Raw genomic sequence first — 22,981 nt, forward strand, 5'->3', positions numbered from 1 at the left:
AAAAACTTGAATCACTTTACCTCTGAAACTAACACAATATAGTTGATGTCAACTGTACTTCAATTAAATAAATAATACGAGTACTAATGTGAAGGTACCTTCTCCTAAAGAATATTTTTGTTTGCTTTTGCCAGATTCTTGTGGTATTACCACAATACTGGTGGTATTACCAGTCTGGGACTGTCTTAATTTAAGTTCAGTTTTGACATGTTTCAGTTCATCCAAATGATACTAACCTAGACTACAAATTTACCCTTACTATGAGGCCAGCTCATTTTTGCAGAAGATTCTTCTGGCATATCTTTTTAGTGCAAAAGTAGTGTTGACTGCTGGATTATTTATTTGGGTTCTTGTTTTCATTTTGATAGTTTTTTCTTAGCATTTTGTTAGTCCTTTGATACTTGTGACAACATGTTTTTATGTTTTGTTTGGCTTTTTAAATTGTCCCCAATGGGAGGGATGGTCTGGAAGTACCCATTCCCATTATTGTCAAAAACAGAAATCACCTTTCATGCTCTTTTCAATGGCTTAGGTTTGTGGCCTGAACCAATAATGGAAGGCAGCTGTCAGGAAATTGTTTTGTCTAATATTCTGAAAGGGGTAAATTGTCTCTTGGTAAAATGATGCCTCTTTTGAATATGAGTAATAAAAATCCTTAAAAACTGATTGGGTGATTTACAGTTTGCAACTAAGTAAATATTCAGAATAGCTTTTTACAATGTAATTTCGTAAATAAACCCTTTCTTTTATGGTCTGTAAGGTTTTGAGCATGATGTTTGCAGATGGCATCTTACTACCTCTCATTACCTCTCAGAAAGAAGTTATTCCTCCTTTTCTCCTCTCCCCCTCCCTGTATAATCCATCACAATTCCTGTTTACTTTACCTCTATAATATGTTTTTAAACTATGTGCTCTTTGCACTGGTATATCCTCTACTTGGGTTTAGATCATCAGTGCCACTCCCCTGGATTCCTGAAGCTTCCTTCTAAGCAGTCTTCCTGCTACTGTCCTTGTGTCCTTGTCAAAATTAGCCGTTGACTCCCCTTGCTCTCAGGACTAAGTCAGAGCTCCTGTGTGGCCTGCATTATTCCCGTGACCAAGTTCCTGTTCTGTTTTCTAGCTCCTACTGTTACACTTTCACTCTCCATCTTCTTCTTCTTCTTTTTTTTTTTTTAATTTGACTGTGCTGGGTCTTAGGGCATGTGGGTCTTCAGTCTTTGTTGCAGCGTGTGGGGTCTTTAGTTGCAGCATGTGGGATCTAGTTCCCTATCCAAGGATCAAACCTAGGCCCCCTGTGTTTGGAGTGCCGAGTATTAGCCCCTGGACCACCAGGGAAGTCCCTACTTCTTCTATTTATGCAGTGCTTTATAAACACTCAGTAATTGTTCATTGAGTGAATAAGTGAATAGTGTATGTGAACGGCAAAGCTAGGTAGATTCAAGTAATGATGGTTAGGCCCTAGGAGAAGGCCTATGATTCATGTTTCTTTCTACCAGAAAGCTGTTTAGGTAGTTGATTTAGCCATATTGTATGACCAATGTGTTAATGTCTGAATTTAATTTATTCATTTTATATTATCTTTTAGAGCTAACCTTTCAGTAAAAAATCAGAACAAACTACCAAAACACCCCCAACTTTTCCCCAGTAGTTTATCTCTTTCCCTCCAAATAAACTTATATTAGAATAATAGAGGCATCTTCCACAAATAGCAACCAGTAGGTACAGACTGATCACTTGTCCTTACTGTGGCAGTGGCTGTAGGTGATACACTGTGTTTCAGTGACAGCCCCACACAGCAGATACTAACGTCATCACTCCATTGGTTTTCAAATGTGAAGGACTCTAGTGACACCCACATTTACTTGTTGGATCTTTGGTGATAAAGGAGAATCTCTGTCATCTTCAGGACCTTAGATTCATTATTTTTTTTTGTCATATGGAATGAAATGAATGATCCAGGTGTTCTCTTTTTCATTTGTTTAGAATGTATCCTGTCATATGATCAATTGTAGAGTACCATAGGACATCTTGGAAGAATAATATATTTATCATCATTTAATTGGCAGTGCTATTTCCTATTTTGTTGATCTCTCTCACTGACTGGTTCCCTGATACCTCAGCAATAAAGAATCCACCTTGCAATGCAGGAGACACACGTTTGATCCCTGTGTCAGGAAGATTCCCTACAGGAGGAAATGGCAACCCATTTCAGTATTCTTGCCTGAAAAATCCCATGGTCAGAGGAGCCTGTTGGGCTATACAGTCCAAAGGGTTGCAGAGAGTCACATGACTGAGCGATTGAGCACACTCATTGCACCAAAATAATTGTTTTCTATTCTGGTGGTCTGACCAATTATTTTATTACAGTTATTTAGAAAGTCTTATACCCGCCAATTAGAGAACAGTTCTGAGATACACCAAAAAACCTGATTGGAGGTCATTTTTACTGATTTGCCTTCTGATCTGCTTATTGGAGTTAAAAGTGGAAGTATGGCTGCCCCAGTGATGAGAAATTCACGATAAATACTGCCTCACACCCTCTCCAGTTCTCCCTGACTGGGGTAGACGTTTATGGCATTGTTTCTCAATGTACCTCCTATCAGGTCTCAGCACAGTACTTCAGGTCACTACTGCCAGTCAGATTTAGCACTTAAGATGCTAGGACTGGCCTTTCTTGTGTAATCCTTTCTTGTTCACTTTGCACAAAATACCATTTTGTATATCTATGCCTAGAGGCTTGTCTAAACATAGTTATATCCCAGCTTAGGTTTTGGGTGTTGTTTCTCCCTCCCCTGTGCTGTTCTTTGTGGTACCTACCAAACAAATTTCATAACCAAATAAAGGTGTCTGTGGCTTCCCTGGTGGCTCATTTGCTAAAGAAATCTGCCTGCAATGCAGGAGACTACCTGCAGTAGAGGAGACCAGAGTTCAATCCCTGGGTTGGGAAGTTCCCCTAGAGAAGGAAATGGCTACCTGCTCCAGTATTCTTGCCTGGAAAATCCCATGGACAGAGGACCCTGGCAGGCTACAGTCCATAGGGTTGCAAAGAGTAGGACAAGACTGAGTGACTACACCACCACCAAAGGTGTCTGTAATAATAGTGGGGTAACAGCCAACAAGTATTGAGTAGCTATTGTGTGTCAGGCAGTCTGCTAAGTGCTTAATATGTATTATTTCATTGAATTCTTATAACAATTCTATATGAGTTAGGGACCATTATTATTCCCATTTTATAGATGGAGAAGCTAGGGCAAGTCTAAATAACTGGTAAATGAAAGAACCTGGATTTGAACTGAGGTTATTTCTCTTCTTCGCTCAAGCTCTTTACCTCCGAGCTGTTAACCTCCCTAACAAGTGAAGCCTGGGTTAATGTGAAAATGATTCAGAACAAGGTTTTGTCTTTGCTGTCACAATGCTAAAATAAAAGCCACTACCTGTATATTTTCCAAGAAAATATTTTTTGAAAAAGGCTTTTGGAAGACTTCATAAATATGATTTAAGTCTTTTGCTTTTATCTTTCCGTATCTCAGACAACCTTTATAATTTTTGAAAGAGGAGCTATCTGGCTGTCTTATACATTCACAGATGGCATTATTTTATCTGTCCTCATACCATCTGCAGCATCAACTTAGTCTATTTCAATTGGTGTCTTCTTTCATTTGTGCAGGAGTGAGCTATTAAAATAAAACTTTATATTTGTATAGCATTTTGGGGTAAACGTTGTGATAAAATAAATCAATGTTTTACCCTAACAATCTTAATTTAATTTTTTCACCTCATCTTGGTTTATTTTATATGTAGTCTTCGAAATTCAGTTGATTTCAGCAGCTACTTATTGAGCATGTATCATGATCAGTTGTGCTATTGGAGAAATGATCCCCATTCTCACAGAGCTTAGGACTTCCCAGGTGGCTCAGTGGTGAAGAATCTGTCTGCCAATGTAGGAGACTCAGGAGATGTGAGTTCAATCCCTAGGTCGGGAAGATCCCTTGGAGGGGGAAATGGCAACCCACTCCAGTATTCTTGCCTGGAAAAATCCCATGAGTAGAGGTGCTTGGTAGGCTACAAGTCGATGGGGTCGCAAAGAGTAGGATATGACTGATCACAAACACACTCTCACACTCACTGAGCTTACTGTTGAGCAGTGAAGACAGTGGAGAAGTAAATACGGTTGTAAGTTTCACTATAAAAAGAAAACAGAGTTGTATGGAAAAGGATGGGAAAGGATGAAATCTAGTTCTAGTGAGTCTAGAAAGCCCTTTCAGAGGAAGAATGAGAAGGAGTTTGCCAAACAAAGTGGAAGGTGGTAGGCAGGAGGAAAAGGGAAACCAGTCTTCAAGGCAGAGTGAGGAGCAGGTGAGAAAGCCGTAATGTCAGAGAACTTGGAGTGACCAAGATGTTGGAAGAAGTTCAGTCCGACTGAAACTTAGAGTGAGAGGAAGAGAGTAACAGGTGATCTAAGACGAGACTTGTGAGGTAAGCAGGGCATTTAAGGATCCTGGATTTGAATCTAAGATTAATGGCAAGTCATTGATGAGCTTAAGGCAGAAGTAAGGCATGAACAGGTTTGGGTTCTAGGAAGACTGCTCAGGCTGTGCTGTGGAGAATGGATTGGGAAAAGGGACAGAGGTGGACATAAGGAGAAAAGTTCGGAGGCTGTTTTGGTAGAACACTTCTCTTTGTGAGAAGTCTATTACCTTAGACTAGTGTAGAGGCAATAGAATGGAAAAAACTGGAGATTTAAGAGGCCACAGCATTGAGAATGGAAGAATCAGCCTGTGTGTCTGCAAGATTCTGGCTTGTTCTACTTTTTCACATGATATCAAATGCCTGTTCTATGCAGCAGAGGATGAGCTAGAGAAAAGTGGAACAAAAAATGATACCTGAAGTTAGCCTCTGCTTTGTGAACAAGCTTGACTTCACAGCATAGTTATAGGGATATGGTGTTGTGTTGAGTCACTTCAGTCGTGTCTGACTCTTTTGCAATCCTAAGGACTGTGAGGCTGTCAGGCTCCTCTGTCCATGGGATTCTCCAGGCAAGAATATTGGAGTGGGTTGCCATTTCCTCCTCCAGGGGATCTTCCTGACCCAGGAATCAAACCCATATCTCCTGTGTCTTCTGCATTGCAGGTGGATTCTTTACCCACTGAGCCACTTGGGAACCCTAGTTATAGGGATAAGAAAGATAAAAACTCTCAATTAATTGTAAAACAGTTTAATAGTCATCTAGGCAGGATTCTGATGTCAGGCTGCCCTTTACATCAGTGTGTGTGATAGCAAAAGAATTTTGATAGAGTGCATTCAGTAGCTGATGTCCCCATTCCCCCCCAAATGTCAGTTCTTTTTTTCATTTGCTTGCTTGTTGTCATTCATTCATTTATCGAAAAGAACTTTTGCTGAAGGCCCATTTTCTACTAGATATGTTTACTTATTTCAGTTTTTTCACATATGGCCATTATACCTAGTATAGGCCTTTGACATGTATAGGTGCTGGATGGGTTTTATCTCATTTGGGGCACATTAGTCAGGTTTCCATGTTGAGCTGACAGTCTCACCATTTCTTTCCAAGTGACCCATCACTTAAGGTGTAGCCATTGATAAAATGCTGCAATCCTGGCCTCCCATGTCTCCTGATGTTTGTTTTTTTTTAATTTTTTATTGTAGTTGAATTACAATATAGGGTTAATTATTGCTGTACAGTATGGTGATTCAGTTTTATATATATATATATATATGCGCACACACACACTCACACATTCTTTTCATATTCTTTTCTGCTATGTAATTTATCACCTGATACTGAATGTAGTTTCCTGAGGTCCTAATGTTTTATCCTCTGCCCTTTCTATTACTGCTTCCAATCTCTGCCCAGGCTCAGTGTGCCTAAGACCTCTTTCAATCAAGCATATGATCAGTTCAGCTACCACCATTGAGATGTCTCCCAAAGCAGCTGGTTGGCTGAATGAAGTGTTTTTTGACTGAGATGGTCAGTTAGTCATCTACTTCATCTACTACTCTAGTACATCTACTCTAGTACATCTACTAGATGTACTAGTACTACTCTAGTACATCTACTACTCTACTTCAATCAGAGTAGAAAATCCAGTTGCTCACTATAGATCCATTATATTAGCCAGGTAATAAAAACAGTAGTAGCAAATTCTCCATCTCATTGGTTTAAATACAAAAGAAATGGTTATTTTTTGTTAATGAAAAGTTCATTTGATAGCAGATGTGGGGTGGAAGGTTTTCTGCTTTACTCACAGACTCACGCTGTGAGTCAACAGGTGAGGTGGCTCACAGACTAGCCCTGGGCTCAACATCTAGTTGGCAAAGGGGGAGAGAGTGAATGTGAAATACTGCAGGAGGTTTTATGGGCCATGACTAGAAGTGATGTAATCCTTCCTACATGTATTTCATTGGCTAGAACTTGGGTACATGGCTATACCTCACTGCAGGGGAGGCTGGGAAGTGTAGTCTGTGTGCTTATTCTGGAGGAAGGAAAACTTACAGAGCCCATCTTTGTCCCATCTGTTTAATGATGTTCCTAGTGTGGTACCTGGTCTTTGATTCCAGTGATAAGGGACAGAGAAGGGCTGCAGGTACGGATGAAATCTCCTTTGTGCTTTTCTAAGTGGCTGCTGTCACAGTACTGGGCATTAGAGTGGGAAATGCCTACATTCTGAGTTCCTAACTTATCTGATAATTGCCATTTCTCTGTTCCCACAGGGAAATAAATGCTCGACTTGATGCTGTATCTGAAGTTCTCCATTCAGAATCCAGTGTGTTTGGTCAGATAGAAAATCATCTACGTAAATTGCCTGACATAGAGAGAGGACTCTGTAGCATTTATCACAAAAAAGTAAGTGTGATAGAAATCACGTCTTTTAAAATTGTTAATTTTCTTCAGCTTGAGGATCGAGTGAAGTTGCTCAGTTGCATCTGACTTTTTGTGATCCCATGGACTGTAGCCTACCAGGCTCCTCCATCCATGGAATTTTCCAGGCACGAGTACTGGAGTGGGTTGCCGTTTCCTTCTCCAGGGGATCTTTGTGACCCAGGGATCAAATCCAGGCCTCCCTCATTGCAGGCAGATGCTTTACCCTCTGAGCCACCAGGGGATACCAGATATTAATAGGAAACATCACAGAGCTTTATTGTTATTTTATTTTGTAAAATCTTACAGATAACATAAGAGAATCCTTAGAGATTTTAATTGCACAAACTGAGGTTATTCCAATTTTTGCATTGTTTGCCCACTTCTGTTAACTACAGCAACACATAGAGGCTGTTCTAATACAGGATATTCTCCTGTTTCATCCTCAAAGTATGGACCATCATCAAAGTAGGAAGTTTACTTAGACTAGCTACTTGAAGAAGAGATGCCTTATTTCTTTTGACCTCACAACAACTTCTTATTTGACTTACCCAAAGGAAAAATCTGTTTGTAAAATATTTGTGGTATTATTAATATGCAGACAAGTTTGGATATTGAAGCTAAGTAAAACACATTATTTTGATTTTCATCACCTAAGCTTTCCAGTTTTGGAGAAGGCAATGGCACCCCACTCCAGTACTCTTGCCTGGAAAATCCCATATGGAAGGAGGAACCTGGTAGGCTCCAGTCCATGGGGTCGCTAAGAGTCGAGCATGACTGAGCGACTTCACTTTGACTTTTCACTTTCATGCATTGGAGAAGGAAATGGCAACCCATTTCAGTATTCTTGCCTGGAGAATCCCAGGGACAGAGGAGCCTAGTGGGCTGCCGTCTACAGGGTCGCACAGAGTCGGACACGACTGAAGTGACTTAGCAGCAGCAGCAAGGTTTCCAGTTTAAATCGTATAACAGTAACAAGTGAGAGTTGTTAGATAAATAATTTATCTTCAAAATATGCCTAAAATTAAAAAATTATCAGTTGGTGATATTTGTAATTGTTAATAAACTTTTTATAGTGTCTTACCTACTACAGAAGTCATTCACATATGTTAGACTCTGTTGTAAAAAAAAAACTTTGTGAGGTTGAGAAGGTTTATTACTTTCTTACTGGTGGGAAATTATGTATATTTCTGTCTTTATATAATGCTATGACAGCTTGCATTACCTTGGCTAAAATGATGCTAAGAAGAGGGTTAATAACTTGCTCATAAGTGACAGAATTCATATTTAAACCAGGGTCCTTGACTGGGTTTTAGTGGCTTACATTTTTGGACACTACCATTTTTGATGTAGCAGCAGTTTTGAATACTATTAAATCTTTTTTTCCTGGCTGTCCCTATGTAAGCAACTTTTATTTTTTGCCCAAATGTAAATCCTTGCCAATTTAATAATTTTTTTAGAATAGCTTTTATGTGCCCAAACTTTTAGTTCAGTTCAGTCACTCAGTTGTGTCTGACTCTTTGCGACCCCATGGACTGCAGCACGCCAGGCTTCCCTGTCCATCACCAACTCCCGGAGCTTACTGAAACTCTTGTCTATAGAGTTGGTGATGCCATCCAACCTTCTCATCCTCTGTGGTCCCCTTCTCCTCCTGCCTTCAATCTTTCCCAGCATCAGGATCTTTTCAAATGAGTCGGTTCTTCACATCAGGTGGCCAAAGTATTGGAGTTTCAGCTTCAGCATCAGTCCTTCCAATGAATGTTCAGGACTGATCTCCTTTAGGATGGACTGGTTGCATCTCTTTGCAGTCCAAGGGACTCTCAAGAGTCTTCTCCAGCACCACAGTTCAAAAGCACCAGTTCTTCAGTGCTCAGCTTTCTTTATAGTCCAGCTCTCACATCCGTACATGACTACTGGAAAAACCTTAGTTGTCACCAATTTTCTATTAGTCTTTACCTTTTTAAGGCTTTTTCCTTTACAGTGTTTAACTGGAATAATAACTGCTGCCTCTGAAAATACTTGCAGTGTCCAGGAGGACTTACGTAACTGTTCCATATGCTTCAGCTAAATTTGAAAAGAAAGAAAAAGTCAAAATTGGGAAATACTGATCCCTAGGGAAAAAATGTAGGCCTTGGTTATGGGGTTGGCATCTATTGTTTCATTGCTTGATGCGCTGTGTTCGAGTTTTTTTTTTTTCCCCCAAGACTTTTTAAAAAATATTTATTTACTTATTTTTATTTTGGAACGTGCTGGGTGTTCGCTGCAGCATAGGCTTTTCTCTAGTTGCCGCAAGTAGGGGCTACTGTCTAGCTTCAGTGCTCGGGCTTCTCATTGTAGTGGCTTCTCGTTGCAGAGCAGGGTGCGTGGGCTTCCGTAGTTGTGGCTCCTGGGCTCTAGAGCACAGGCTCGATAATTGTGGTGCATGGGCTTAGCTACTCTGCAGCATGTGGGATCTTTTTGGATTAGGGATTGAACCTGTGTCTCTCGCATTGACAGAAGAACCCCTCACGACTGAGCCATCAGGGAAGCCCAAGATTATTTTTTTTGATGTGTACTATGTTTAAAGTCTTTACTAAATTTGTTACAATACTGTTTTTATTTTATCTTTTGGTTTTGTGGCCATGAGGCATGTGAGATCTTAGCTCCCCAACCAGAGATCCAGCCCATACCCCCCGCCTTGGAAGGTGAAATCTTAACCGCTGGACTGGCCAGGGAAGTTGCTGAGTTTCTGTTTTGTTGGCAAGAGTAGAGGCTGTTCCGGTAGTAGGAAGTATTACGGTTGCCATTTTTGAGGTTACAGAATGGATGACATACCATCTGTTATTTTGTTTTTGACCTTGACCCAGTGGCTGATAATCCATGCTTGTTACCCTTCATTAAGCAGCAGATCTCTAAACACATTGCCTTCACTACTAAAAAGGATTCACTGACAGATGTTAGAGATTTTTGTTTTTCTCAAAAGAAGATAGGAACAAAGCTGAAAAATTATCAATGGCTAATCAAAAGAGCTGAATCATAGTATCCGTGGCATTAAGATGGCATCATCATTTATTACTGTGGTGATTTCTATTACGCCTTCCTGCTTCTCTTTAAACTGTACTTTATTATTTGCATATTTGCATAAAGTTTGTGTACTTATAAAAGTTTAAAACTCTGGTAAATGTCAGAATCTAATTTTTTTAACTGAGGTATAATTGATACCCAACTTTATTTTAGTTTCAGGTATATAACATAAGGATTCAATATATATGATCACCACAATAAGTCTCTAGTTAGCATCCTTTACTATGTAAAGTTGCAAAGCTTTTTTGTCTCTTGATGAAAGAGAGCTCCTAAGATCCCCTCTTCAGCAACTTTCAAATATACACAATTCAGTATTAGTAACTGTGGTTGCCATGCCGTTACATCCCCAGGACTTATGCAGTTCACAACTGCAAGTTTGTACTTTTTGACCGTCTTCACCCATTTTGCCTACATAACCATGTTCCACAACCCCTAACATGTGCTCTGTATCTGTTAATTCAGGTTTTTTGTTTGGCTTTTTAGATTCCACATCCAAGTGAGATCATACAGAATACAATCTAATTTCTTTTAAAAGTAACCAATATGCAGAACAGGAATGACTTTTTAGACTTTCAGCTTATACTGATGAAACTTGTGACTCACTCAGAAGTTGTTCCTTTATTGCTGTTTTAGTGTTTGTACAAGAATATGCCTAAGGATTGATTTGAAAAGGGAAGATTAGAAATGATTTGGTATAGACCAACTTTAGGAAGTCTGAATGCTTTAAACCACATTTTTATAGATTAGTTAGCTGGCTCTTGGAACATACCATAAAACACATGTCTATTCTTTATCATTAGATTACTCTAAATAAGCTTCTGCTATATGCACCAAATGGTGAGTGATATCCTGGGTACAGATTGTGCCAATTTTGTGAAATTCAGAAAATGTTAAGGAACACTGCTTGAATATTGTGGAAGTGGTAGGCTTAGGCCATCTGGCTGTGTGGAAAGTGCCGTGGAATAGGCACAAATAGGTATTTTTATGATGATAATAATAGAGGATACCAAGTGGGCCGACTCTGAAATAAACATTTCTTTTGATAGTAAGACTTCAAATTTAAATCTTAGAAAATAGTGCTAGTGATAGGAGTTCACATTAACTGTTCAATAACTATAATAACTTTTGTAAGAAAATGATACATAGCTGCTAAGGATGTAGCACTTAGTAAATGTTGAAAGGAGAGGGTTTCCAGACTTTGTAGGTTTTATAGTTAATTTCTTAGCTAGACTGCTAGAAGCCCAACTCCATGTTTTCAGTGTGGAGCTTAGGTTGGGGTTCTTCCAGTCCTGTGATGATCTGCCTCTGCACTTGCGCATGTATTCTCAAGCACTTCCACAGAGAAGCTTGCTGCCAGAAATGGGGTTGAACATGAGTGACTTCAAGAGCAACTGTTTTACCCTTATTCTCAGCTTTCTTGTGACTCCATTGAGTCATTTTGCTTAAGAAATTTGAGAGCAGCCTGCCCTGGGCACTTAGGACTTGGTTGCAAGCACTTCTGGCTTTCACCTTATTTCTCTTGCTCACTTAAATTTGATATCATATCTAAGCATGAACAACCAATTCCTTTTTTTTTTCTTTTTTGCTTATCAAATTGCAATAATTATGAGATTATTATTCAGAAATTCTATTGAAAATGTTTATTTTTGGCCCTTTACTTTTATTAGAATATACCATTAAGTGACTTGAGTTCAATTCTAGGCTATAAATTATTTCCAGGCTCCATATTTATACAAACAGTGCAGTTTCCTGTATGTATCTTTCCCAGTGAGCCATGGCCTTTCTGGAGATGAGGTGCTTTATGATACATTCTGAACTCACCATTTGTTCAGTTGAACCTAGTTTCTATTTTTTTTTTTTTTGTACAGTTTTCTTTATTTCTTATAAGTAATTATCTTTCTAAATATGTCTTAACATTCAGGCGTTATATATATATACACACACATATATACTATTTACGGTGTGTACTTACCATTAACTTAAACTTACATTGTCCCCTCATCTCAAGGTATTCATTTTCATCAAATATGCTGTTCATTTCATGTTCTTGAGCCTTCCTACCTGATCCAACCTGGACTTGTTGCCTGCTATACCTGTTGAATAGCTATCTTTTTAGATTCCCTTTATTTCCTTGAATTGAATCTTCTGTTTTCTGTACTTCATGACTTCCTCTTGGTTTATTCCTCCATTTTGGTGGGGTACATTCTCTGGAGGCATCCTGAGAAAGGGTATTAGGAGTAAGTTTTGAAACATTGATGTCTGGAAATGTCTTTGTTTTGCTCTCACATTTGATTGGTAGTTTGGTTGAGTGTAAAATTCTAGGTAGTAAATTATTTTCCTTTAGAATTTTGTGCTGTCTTTTTCAACAGCTTCTACTATTATTTTTAAACAGTCTGAAGTCATACCGGTTCCCAATTCTTTGTGTGACATTTTTTTGTTGTGGTGGTGGTTTTTTCTCTCCTTCTAGAAATGGAAGATTGTGTCTTTTGTCTCCAGTGTTTTAAAATTTCATGATGATCAGCTGTGATTCGGTTGTGTTTTAATTCATTTGTATTGGAGCTTTTCAATCTGGCAACCAAGTTCTAGGAAATTTTTCTGAATTATTATTTAAAAATATTATTTTTTATTGAAGTATAGTTGATTTACAATGTTGTGTTAATTTCTGCTGTACAGAAAGGTGATTCAGTTGTTCAGGTGTCCACTACAGTCTTTGTAGGGTAGGAGAATGGTGGCCCTTTAGTGACATGAAGAGGAATAGGGGGTTGAGGGATTTAATTGCTGTGTATGTCACTTTCAGCCAATTGTTTTCTCCACTCCCAAATCCCCAGCTTCCATTTTCAAAGATAACTTGTGCCCCCAATTCCTGAGTCTTAGGATTCTGGGTGTAACTAAAGTTGAGTCCTAGTTTTCCTCATGGCAAGCTTAAGATTCAGGTACCTAGAGTCTTCTATGTCAAATTACCGTTAGTCTGTTTACTTTGTAGCTTCTAAGAGATTATTGCTTTTGTTTTTTCTCCTAATTATTCTTGAAGTTTCATGTCTTTTAAAACAATCTTGGACTATAGCTTCAAGACAGAGTGAAATTAGATGCACTTGTTTAGCCCACTTTTTTAATCCAAAACTCCAAAAGTATAAATTATTCACATTCATGTTACAAAATTACAACAGTATCAGTTAAGTCAGTTCAGTCCCTCAGTGGTGTCTGACTCTTTGTGACCCCATGAATCGCAGCACGCCAGGCCTCCCTGTCCATCACCAACTCCCGAAGTTCACCCAAACTCATGTCCATCGAGTTGGTGATGCCATCCAGCCATCTCATCATCTGTCGTCCCCTTCTCCTCCTGCCCCCAATCCCTCTGAGCATCAGGATCTTTTCCAATGAGCAGGAGTATAAAATAAAGAGTAAAAAGTCTCCCTTTACCACCCTTTGGCATATCCACTATCCAGAGATAACTAGAGAAAGTTAAATTATACTCGAACTTCTGTAGAATAACATAATTTAAAGAATCACAAATGAAATTTTACTGTGTAAAACAGATATATGGTATATAGTGTAAAAATATACTATATACACTTATATGTTGAAATTATGAGATTCTGTATTAATCTGTACATTAGTATTTACAGATGTGTTAGTTTTTTAACTGTCTTATAGTTGTACACTGAATGAATTTTTCCTAATATCTCAATTTCTGGGTATTTGTTTTTTATTCATCTTTTTAATATTATTACCAAAATACTACTATAAATATTCAGATACAAACATTTTTTTTTACTACTTGTGAAAAATATTTTAAAATTCTCTAAAATGGAATTGTATAGTCAAAGAGTATTACACTTTGTATTATAAATATATGCCAAATTGCTTTTCAAGAAGGTAATGCCTCTGCTAATAGTATATAAAAGTATCATTTTTCATATTCAGTGTGACTTGGCTCTTATCATAGTTTTAAATCTTTGACATTCTGCCAAATGAAAAATGCTATCTTGTCATTTTAATCTGCTTGTCCTAATTATATGTGAGGTTAATTATGTGTTTATTGGACTTTTTTTTTCTATGAGTTTATTCAGATCATTTAGCCACTATTCTTTGAATTATTCATCTTTTCCAATTTGTAAAATCTCATTATACTTGAAAGAATTTTGACCTTTATCTCTTAAATATTTTGCAGATTTTTCCCAGAATTATCCTTTTTATTTGTGACATTGTTTACTGTATTTTTGTTATGTGATCAGCATATTTTAAAATGAAAAAATACTGAACAAGTATTGGTTTTCCTATCCTTGCCTCAAATTTTCTTTATAGCTTTACCTTATAAAGTACTTAAACTATTGATTTAACATTTAGGACATATCAACAATGCTTTATTTCAATTAACTCATTTATGCAAAGGGAAGGCAATGGCAACCCACTCCAGTACTCTTGCCTGGAAAATCCCATGGACGGAGGAGCCTGGTAGGCTGCAGTCCATGGGGTTGTGAAGAGTTGGACACGACTGAGCGACTTCACTTTCACTTTTCACTTTCACGCATTGGAGAAGGAAATGGCAACCCACTCCAGTGTTCTTGCCTGGAGAATCCCAGGAATGGGGGAGCCTGGTGGGCTGCCGTCTGTGGGGTCGCACAGAGTCGGACACGACTGAAGCAACTTAGCAGCAGCAGCAGCAGCATTTATGCAATAAATTAAAATGTTCTTTTATTCTAACTTTAAAAAGACCACAAACTGAATTTCATTTTCATGTATCTTATGCTATTTAGGTAAAAGATATTTCTCTTTTCAGTGTTCCACGCAAGAGTTCTTCCTGATTGTCAAAACCCTGTATCACTTGAAGTCAGAATTTCAAGCACTAATACCTGCTGTGAATTCCCATGTTGAGTCAGAGTTGCTCCAGACATTTATTTTAGAAATTCCTGGACTCCTCAGTCCAGTGGAGCATTACTTAAAGATACTCAATGAACAAGCTGCCAAGTAAGTAGCATTTCCTTTCTAGTAGTGAAAGTAATGTATTTACCATTTAATATGTGAATACTTAAGCTTCCCTTAGAGTTAATAGTAGAAGTTGCATATAAAACTAGAAATGTGATTGAATACTAAAGGCTCTGTATTACAGCTGGAAATAACCCTTAGTGTTTAGTCAGTTCTGTCAGACAGAACAAATATGGTATTTCTTCAGGTATCAGATGATGAAGTCCAGGCTGAGCAAGTAGTAGCAGTCTATTAATCCAAAAGTAGATGGCAGATGGCATCTTGTGCTTATCTGCTAGATAGCCAGAGATGGTCTGTTTTATATGTAGAAACTGTAGAAGTAAACTTATCCTTTAAGGGGTCGTCATTTTACATTTTATCCCACAAAGAACTTTATGTATAAGAAAACAGATTTGACAGTATTTTCATTTGTGTTTATTTTCTGAATATACAACAAATGTTGAATTCTATCTTTTGGTTTCATCATGACTATCATGAACTTCCAAAATGAAAGTGATGTTAGGGTAATTTCATATGTCTTCCAAGAAATTAAGAAACTTACCCATAAATATTTATGGAAGAGCTGGGATTAGAATCTTGTTCTCCTGACTTCCCACCCTTTGGTCTTTCATTATGTTTTTTTTTTTTTTATTTTTATTTATTTGGCCATGTCAGGTCTTAGTTATGCCATATGCAGGCTCTTTTAGTTGAAGCTTCTGGGGTCTAGTTCCCTGATCGGGGATCGACCACCGGACCCCCTGCATTGGGAGCGTGGAGTCTTAGCCAGAAGACACCAGGGAAGTCCCTTTTATTATGTTCTGAAAAATAATTGATAATTAGTATAAGTAATATGCTTAAAAGTATATATTTGCATTTTTTCATTTTTTTTAGGACTGGGGATAAAACTGAATTATTCAAAGACCTTTCTGACTTCCCTTTAATAAAAAAGAGGAAGGATGAAATTCAAGACGTTACCAAGAAGATCCAAACACATTTACAAGAAATACGAAAAATACTAAAAAATCCTTCTGCACAATATGTGACTGTATCAGGACAGGAGGTAATATTGAAATACTTTTCTTTTACATTAATTTTCCTCAATTGGAAAAGCTTTTTTAAAGTATAAATAAATATCTGATGATAGGCTGAAAGTTTTTTTTTTTTTTTTTTTTTAGATTTTCTCTTTTATTCTTTGGAAATATATTGTAATACCTTATTTTGATAAAAACTTTCTTTTAATGGCAGTATTTTGTTTGCTTATTTAGTTTCTTGGTAAAATCATGGATCTTAATGTTACATGTATTTTAGTATTAGCTATTGAAATTATATTATAGGAAACCTTGACTATAGTAAATAATAACTTTAAATAATTCATTTACTCTAGAAGAGAGAAGTTAGTCTTTGACTCCCAGTCTGCAGATGATAAATGATACAAAGCGAACCATCTACACTAATTGGATCATACAGTAATTAAATGACAAGGCTTCTATTTGAAGGAGTATAGCTGCTAAAAAAAAAACAAAACCAGAAAAACAAAACTATAGCAAACACCTACATTTTGTGAATCTTCCATAAGATTATGGTGCTGTGTAGGAAGTGTTTTTTAGTATGTGTGTTTCTGTTTAAAGTTTGATATTAGTACCTGAATGAGAAACAGGAAGAAGTACACTTTTCAAATTGTGGCTATATCCATTGGTTCTTTTCTCAGTCTTGAGGTATTGCTACCTCTACATCTTATGTTTAATAAAATATAAAGGTTCCAACTGAAGCAATTTGAAAAATTCTTCTTGTTTAAATAGCAAATTGGGAAATTTGTGAGTAATTTCTATAGGATAACATTTTATTCAGAATTTTAAAAAATAGGTATTTTTCCAATGGGGAAAAACTTAATTTCAGATCAGTTTTAAACATATTTGCATTGCTTTATTTAGCCAAAAGAGTGTTAATTTGTATAATTATTTGAAAGAAGACACTCTATAATAAATTATAATCTTTTATTAAAATGTTTATTAATATACTATTGATTAAGTCAGCCTATCTTCTAAATGAAGTTAAGATATTATACACATTTCATAATGGATTCTGAGTAGAACTCTATGAAATCATAATGTGAATATTTATTCTCACTCCTCCCCTGAACCGGCAAATACCAAATCCTTAATTTTATCTCTTGGTTTCACTATATAATTCAGTTCAGTTAAGTTCAGTCACTCAGTTGTGTCCAACTCTGTGACCCCACGAACTGCAGCACTCCAGGCCTCCCTGTCCATCACCAACTCCCAGAGTTTACCCAAACTCATGTCTGTTGAGTTGGTGATGCCATCCAACCGTCTCATCCTCTATCATCCCCTTCTCCTCCTGCCCTCAGTCTTTCCCAGCATCAGGGTCTTTTCCAATGAGTCAGCTCTTCGCATGAGGTGGCCAAAGTATTGGAGTTTCAGCTTCAACATCAGTCCTTCCAATGAACACCCAGGACTGATCTCCTTTAGAATGGACTGGTTGGATCTCCTTGCAGTCCAAGGGACTCTCAAGAGCCTTCTCCAACACCATAGTTGAAAAGCATCAATTCTTCAGTACTCAGCTTTCTTTATAGTCCAACTCTCACATCCATACATGACCACTGGAAAAACCATAACCTTGACTAGATGACCTTTGTTGACAAAGTAATGTCTCTGCTTTTTAATGTGCTGTCTAGGTTGGTCATAACTTTCCTTCCAAGGAGTAAATGTCTTTTAATTTCATGGCTGCAATCACCATCTGCAGTGATTTTGGAGCCTGAAAAAATAAAGTCTACCACAGTTTCCACTGTTTCCCCATCTATTTGCCATGAAGTGATGGGACCAGATGCCATGATCTTTGTTTTCTGAATGTTGAGCTTCAAGCCAACTTTTTCACTCTCCTCTTTCACTTTCATCAAGAGGCTCTTTAGTTCTTCACTTTCTGCCAAAAGGGTGGTGTCATCTGCATATCTGAGGTTATCTTAATTCCAGCTTGTGCTTCTTCCAGCCCAGCGTTTCTCATGATGTACTCTGCATATAAGTTAAATAAGCAGGGTGACAATATACAGCCTTGATGTACTCCTTTTCCTATTTGGAACCAGTCTGTTGTTCCATGTCCAGTTCTAACTGTTGCTTCCTAACCTGCATACAGGTTTCTCAAGAGACGGGTCAGGTGGTTTGGTATTCCCATCTCTTTCAGAGTCTACAGTTTATTATGATCCACACAGTCAAAGGCTTTGGCGTAGTCAATAAAGCAGAAATAGATGTTTTTCTGGAACTCTCTTGCTTTTTCCATTATCCAGCGGATGTTGAAAATTTGATCTCTGGTTCCTCTGCCTTTTCTAAAACCAACTTGAATATCTAGAAGTTCACGGTTCACATATTGCTGAAGCCTGGCTTGGAGAATTTTGAGCATTACTTTACTAGCGTGTGAGATGAGTGCAATTGTGTGGTAGTTTGAACATTCTTTGGCATTGCCTTTCTTTGGGACTGGAATGAAAACTGACCTTTTCCAGTCCTGTGGCCACTGCTGAGTTTTCCAAATTTGCTGGCATATTGAGTGCAGCTCTTTCACAGCATCATCTTTCAGGACTTGGAATAGCTCAACTGGAATTCCATCACCTCCACTAGCTTTGTTCATAGTGATGCTTCCTTAGCCCACTTGACTTCGCATTCCAGGATGTCTGGCTCTAGGTGAGTGATCACACCATCGTGATTATCTGTCGTGAAGATCTTTTTTGTACAGTTCTTCTGTGTATTCTTGCCATCTCTTCTTAATATCTTCTGCTTCTGTTAGGTCCCTACCATTTGTGTCCTTTATTGAGCCCATCTTTGCATGAAATGTTCCCTTGGTATCTCTAATTTTCTTGAAGAGATACCTGGTTTTTCCCATTCTGTTGTTTTCCTCTGTTTCTTTGCATTGATTGCTGAGGAAGTCTTTCTTATCTCTCCTTGCTATTCTTTGGAACTCTGCATTCAAATGGGTATATCTTTCCTTTTCTCCTTTGCTTTTCACTTCCTTTCTTTTCACAACTATTTGTAAGACCTCCTCAGGTAGCCATTTTGCTTTTTTGCATTTCTTTTTCTTGGGAATGGTCTTGATCCCTTTATCCTGTACAATGTCATGAACCTCTGTCCATAGTTCATCAGGCACTCTATCAGATCTAATCCCTTGAATCTGTTTGTTACTACCATTGTAAGGGATTTGATTTAGGTCATACTTGAATGGTCTAGTGGTTTTCCCTACTTTGTTCAATTTCAGTCTGAATTTTGCAATAAGGAGTTCATGATCTGAGCCACAGTCAGCTCCCAGTCTTGTGTTTGCTGACTGGATAGAGCTTCTCCATCTTTGGCTGCAAAGAATATAATCAGTCTGATTTCGGTACTTCATTCTGTACTCCAAGGCTAAATTTACCTGTTACTCCAGGTGTTTCTTGACTTCCTGCTTTTGCATTCCTGTCCCTTATAATGAAAAGGACATCTTTTTTGACTGTTAGTTCTAAAAGGTCTTGTAGGTCTTCATAGAACCATTAGACTTCAGCTTCTTCAGCATTACTGGTCAGGGCATAGACTTGGATTATTTGATATTGAATAATTTGGCGTGGAAACTAACAGAGATCATTCTGTCATTTTTGAGATTGCATCCAAGTACTGCATTTCGGACTCTTTTGTTGACTATGATGACTACTCCATTTCTTCAAAGGGATTCCTGCCCACAGTAGTAGATATAATGGTCATCTGAGTTAAATTCACCCATTCCAGTCCACCTTAGTTTGCTGATTCCTAGAATGCTGACATTCACTCTTGCCATCTCCTGTTTGACCACTTCCAATTTGCCTTGATTCATGGACCTGACATTCCAGGTTCCTATGCAATATTGCTCTTTACAGCATCGGAGTATATAATTATGATCTTGCAAAGTGACAAGTGACCTCAGCGCCACTGTTTTGGTCTATTTGTTGGAAGTGAGATGATCAAAGTTGCTTAATATATTAATGAAAATGTGTAGTAGAAAAGTGGTTACCTGGTATTATAGTGGCGAAATCTTCCAGTTCTACCGCTTACATGCTCTGTACCATGGAAGAGTCACCTCTGAAGTGAGACTACTACAAAGACCAAATGAGTTAAAAAGCATGAAAGTACTTTCTAATCATAAAGCACTTCGCAGTATTATTCACTTAATAATAGTAATATAGTTACCATTTGTTGTGCACTTGTTAAAGTTCGGAATGGTTTTAAGTGCTTTACTGAATCCTTGTAACAACACAAAAGGGTTTTTTCCAGTTTTTCAGGAAAGAAAACTCAGACTTGGCATAATATAGTGAGATAAGTTGCCCAAGTTAGAACCTTATTTCCAGCCCAGGTCTCCCTGTTTCTGATCTTTATATCATGCTGTCATTTCACTCAGCTCACAAACAGTGTTAACACAAGGGTTTATCAACATCATAGATTTTATTTGATAAAATCCAGACATTTGAGAGCTTGTACTATTCAGATTGAAATAAAACGTAAGGTTTTGAAAGACAGCCCTAGATTCAGTTGGAGTTTTAAAGTTAAAATGGGGAAAACTTATCAAAAATTCGTAAGGGATAGTAGATTAGCATTGACAGTATAGCACTGACATTTAAGAAAAAGCACAGCATGGAGATCAAGTAATTGGATTACAAAGGATTATCAAGGAAGGTAAATTATCTAATTATTGTTAACTTTTACTAAATTAAGGTGATGAGGTTGAGACAGGAAATTTTTTAGTTTTTAACAAAAGGATAGATTCTTGTTTTTTTTTTAAACCTCTAAAATCTTGATAGTACTTCATTCGAATTGAATGTGTGCTCAGCTGTGTCTGACTCTTTGCAACCCCATGGACTGTAGCCTGTCAGGCTTCTCTATCCATGGAACTTTCCAGGTAAGAAAACTGCAGTGGGTTACCATTTCCTTCTCCATAGTACTTCATTATAGAATCACTTTTATAACATTTTTGGGGGAATTAGTGATGCTGTTCATTCAAACATCAAATAAATTCTAAGTAGCCAGCATTGTTATAATCAAATTCTGTTTAAATATTTGTACTAAAGGTATCAACAAAATTTAGAGATATTTAAAGGAGTAGAACAGACTTCATCAAATATGATTACCTCTGAGAAGTGAAGGAGCTGGGAGGGAAAACTCTTGTATTATATATATGTGCTGCTTATTTTATACCCTTCTCTTCTAGCTGAAAGCTTATTTCCATACATATAACTTTTGTAATATATGTTAAAATACCTGTTATAATAGCCCTGTGTGGTACGTGAGTTTGCTAGTAAAAATAAACTGTCAAACCAGTGTTACTTTTTGCTCTATTCATTTTTTTCACTTTGTTCCCAGTTTTTATGTACTGATGAGAATACTAAGCCTTATTGCCTATGGTGAATTATTGTGTCTAACTCTGATAGTATTCCTGAAGAAGGGAATGGCAACCCACCCCAGTATTCTTGCCTGGAGAATCCCATGGACAGAGGAGCCTGGCAGGTTACAGTCCATGGGGTGGCAAAGAGTCTGACACAACTGAGTGACTGTCACACCTTCATCTGACAGTATTGTTTTAGAAAATAGTGAAAGAAAAAAAATCCTGGGAAGAAAATAATGAAAGTAGAAACTTACATAGCTTTACATAGTTCATTGTTTCTGTTATAGGGTCTCTCATCTTTTATGTATGGGGAGAATTATGTCTCAACATTGAATCAAATATGGAATAGGCATGGGGTGATACTTAGATTTGGGACAGTTTTGACTAGTAGTTTTCTTAAAGGAAAAGGGAATAAATATTATTGGAACATCTTTAAAAAAAAAGTTACTAATTCACAGGATGCAGCATATCCAGATATCTGCTTAGCATGATTGAGACTTGAAAAGCAATCTGTTATATCTTACATCTAAATAAAAAAATATTTTTGAATTCTTAAGAAACAATGAGAAAGAGGGGAGAATAGGAATGGGTGAAGTGTGGCCTTGGAGAGAACAGAGAGCAGTTTCTGAAATGAGTGAATTTCAGCAAACTTAACAATGATTCCAGCCCATTGATTCCATGGGCTGTAGTTTGAGTAACAGTATCTGACATTTAACCAAGACAGAACTGGATCCCAGCAGAAGAATATGAGAGATTGTTAGAATGAATCTGGACAGATTTTTCACATCAACACCTAAGAAACAAAGTCACAAACCATAGAGCAAGGAAAGTTTCTATGAGAACTCTCTAAAATTTCTGACATACATGTTAATTTCCAGTTTTTGTTAGTTTCCTTTAGCAGTAAAGTCTCTAAACAAAAGGCTTGTCTGCTCATCCTTAGAATGTTCATTGAAAAGAAATAGAAAATTTCCTATCCCATAACTACTGTAGAACTGAGAAAAACTGCTCATTGTTGACAATGCTGAGGAGAAACACAAGAGGACACAGCACCAGCACCTGAGAAAGTGACCCCGGGAGTTTAACAAACAGGGGGTCCATGTGGCTTTCCTGATTCTCACCGTTTTCCATCCAGTATTGACTCTGTAAAGGGCTTGCTTGAGGAGCTGTGGTCCTTAGAGTAGACCCTGGATACTTTAAGATTGAACAGTTATGGTCTAAATCAGCAGTTCCCAACCTTTTTGGCACCAGGGACCCGTTTTGTTGAGACAGTTTTTCCATGAACCAGGTTAGTGGGCGGTGGGTGAGGGTTTCAGGATGATTCAGGTGCATTACAATTACTGTGCACTTTATTTCTGTTACTAATACGTCAGCTGTACCTCAGAGCATCAGGCATTAGACCCTGAAGGTTGAGGACCCCTGGTCTAAACTGTTCCCAGGGTGCTCCAAAGGAGTGTGACCGGTGGCAGTTAGTAATGTGTATAGGGCATGGGTCTGAATTCAGAGCCGTCATGCTGCATAGTTATGGTGCATAACTCAAGCACACTATTCCAGCTGGCTGCCCAGAGACCTCATTGAGGCAGTTTTAGCTTCTTTTCAAAATTTCCACTATCATTTAGGCAGTAATTTCTGTGGAGCTCTGTGTTATATGTATTATTCCCAAATGTTAGTGGTCTACTGTGGTCCCAAATT

The 22,981-nt window shown here is 37.8% G+C and overlaps 1 protein-coding gene across 3 annotated transcripts in view; it reads left to right on the forward strand.

The window, feature by feature from the left end:
* The window catches only part of MSH3 (mutS homolog 3), a 185,987-nt gene that overhangs the window by 76,100 nt on the left and 86,906 nt on the right, over positions 1–22,981 (forward strand). For all 3 annotated transcript variants that reach the window (XM_010863368.1, XM_010863367.1, XM_010863366.1), the window contains exons 13-15: positions 6,730–6,862; positions 14,721–14,908; positions 15,797–15,965. In XM_010863368.1, the coding sequence (XP_010861670.1) occupies positions 6,730–6,862; positions 14,721–14,908; positions 15,797–15,965 (490 nt within the window). The remainder of the gene's footprint in view (positions 1–6,729; positions 6,863–14,720; positions 14,909–15,796; positions 15,966–22,981) is intronic.

Source organism: Bison bison, unplaced genomic scaffold, assembly GCF_000754665.1.
Source record: "Bison bison bison isolate TAMUID 2011002044 unplaced genomic scaffold, Bison_UMD1.0 scf7180017864490, whole genome shotgun sequence".
NCBI classification, from domain to species: Eukaryota; Metazoa; Chordata; class Mammalia; order Artiodactyla; family Bovidae; genus Bison; species Bison bison.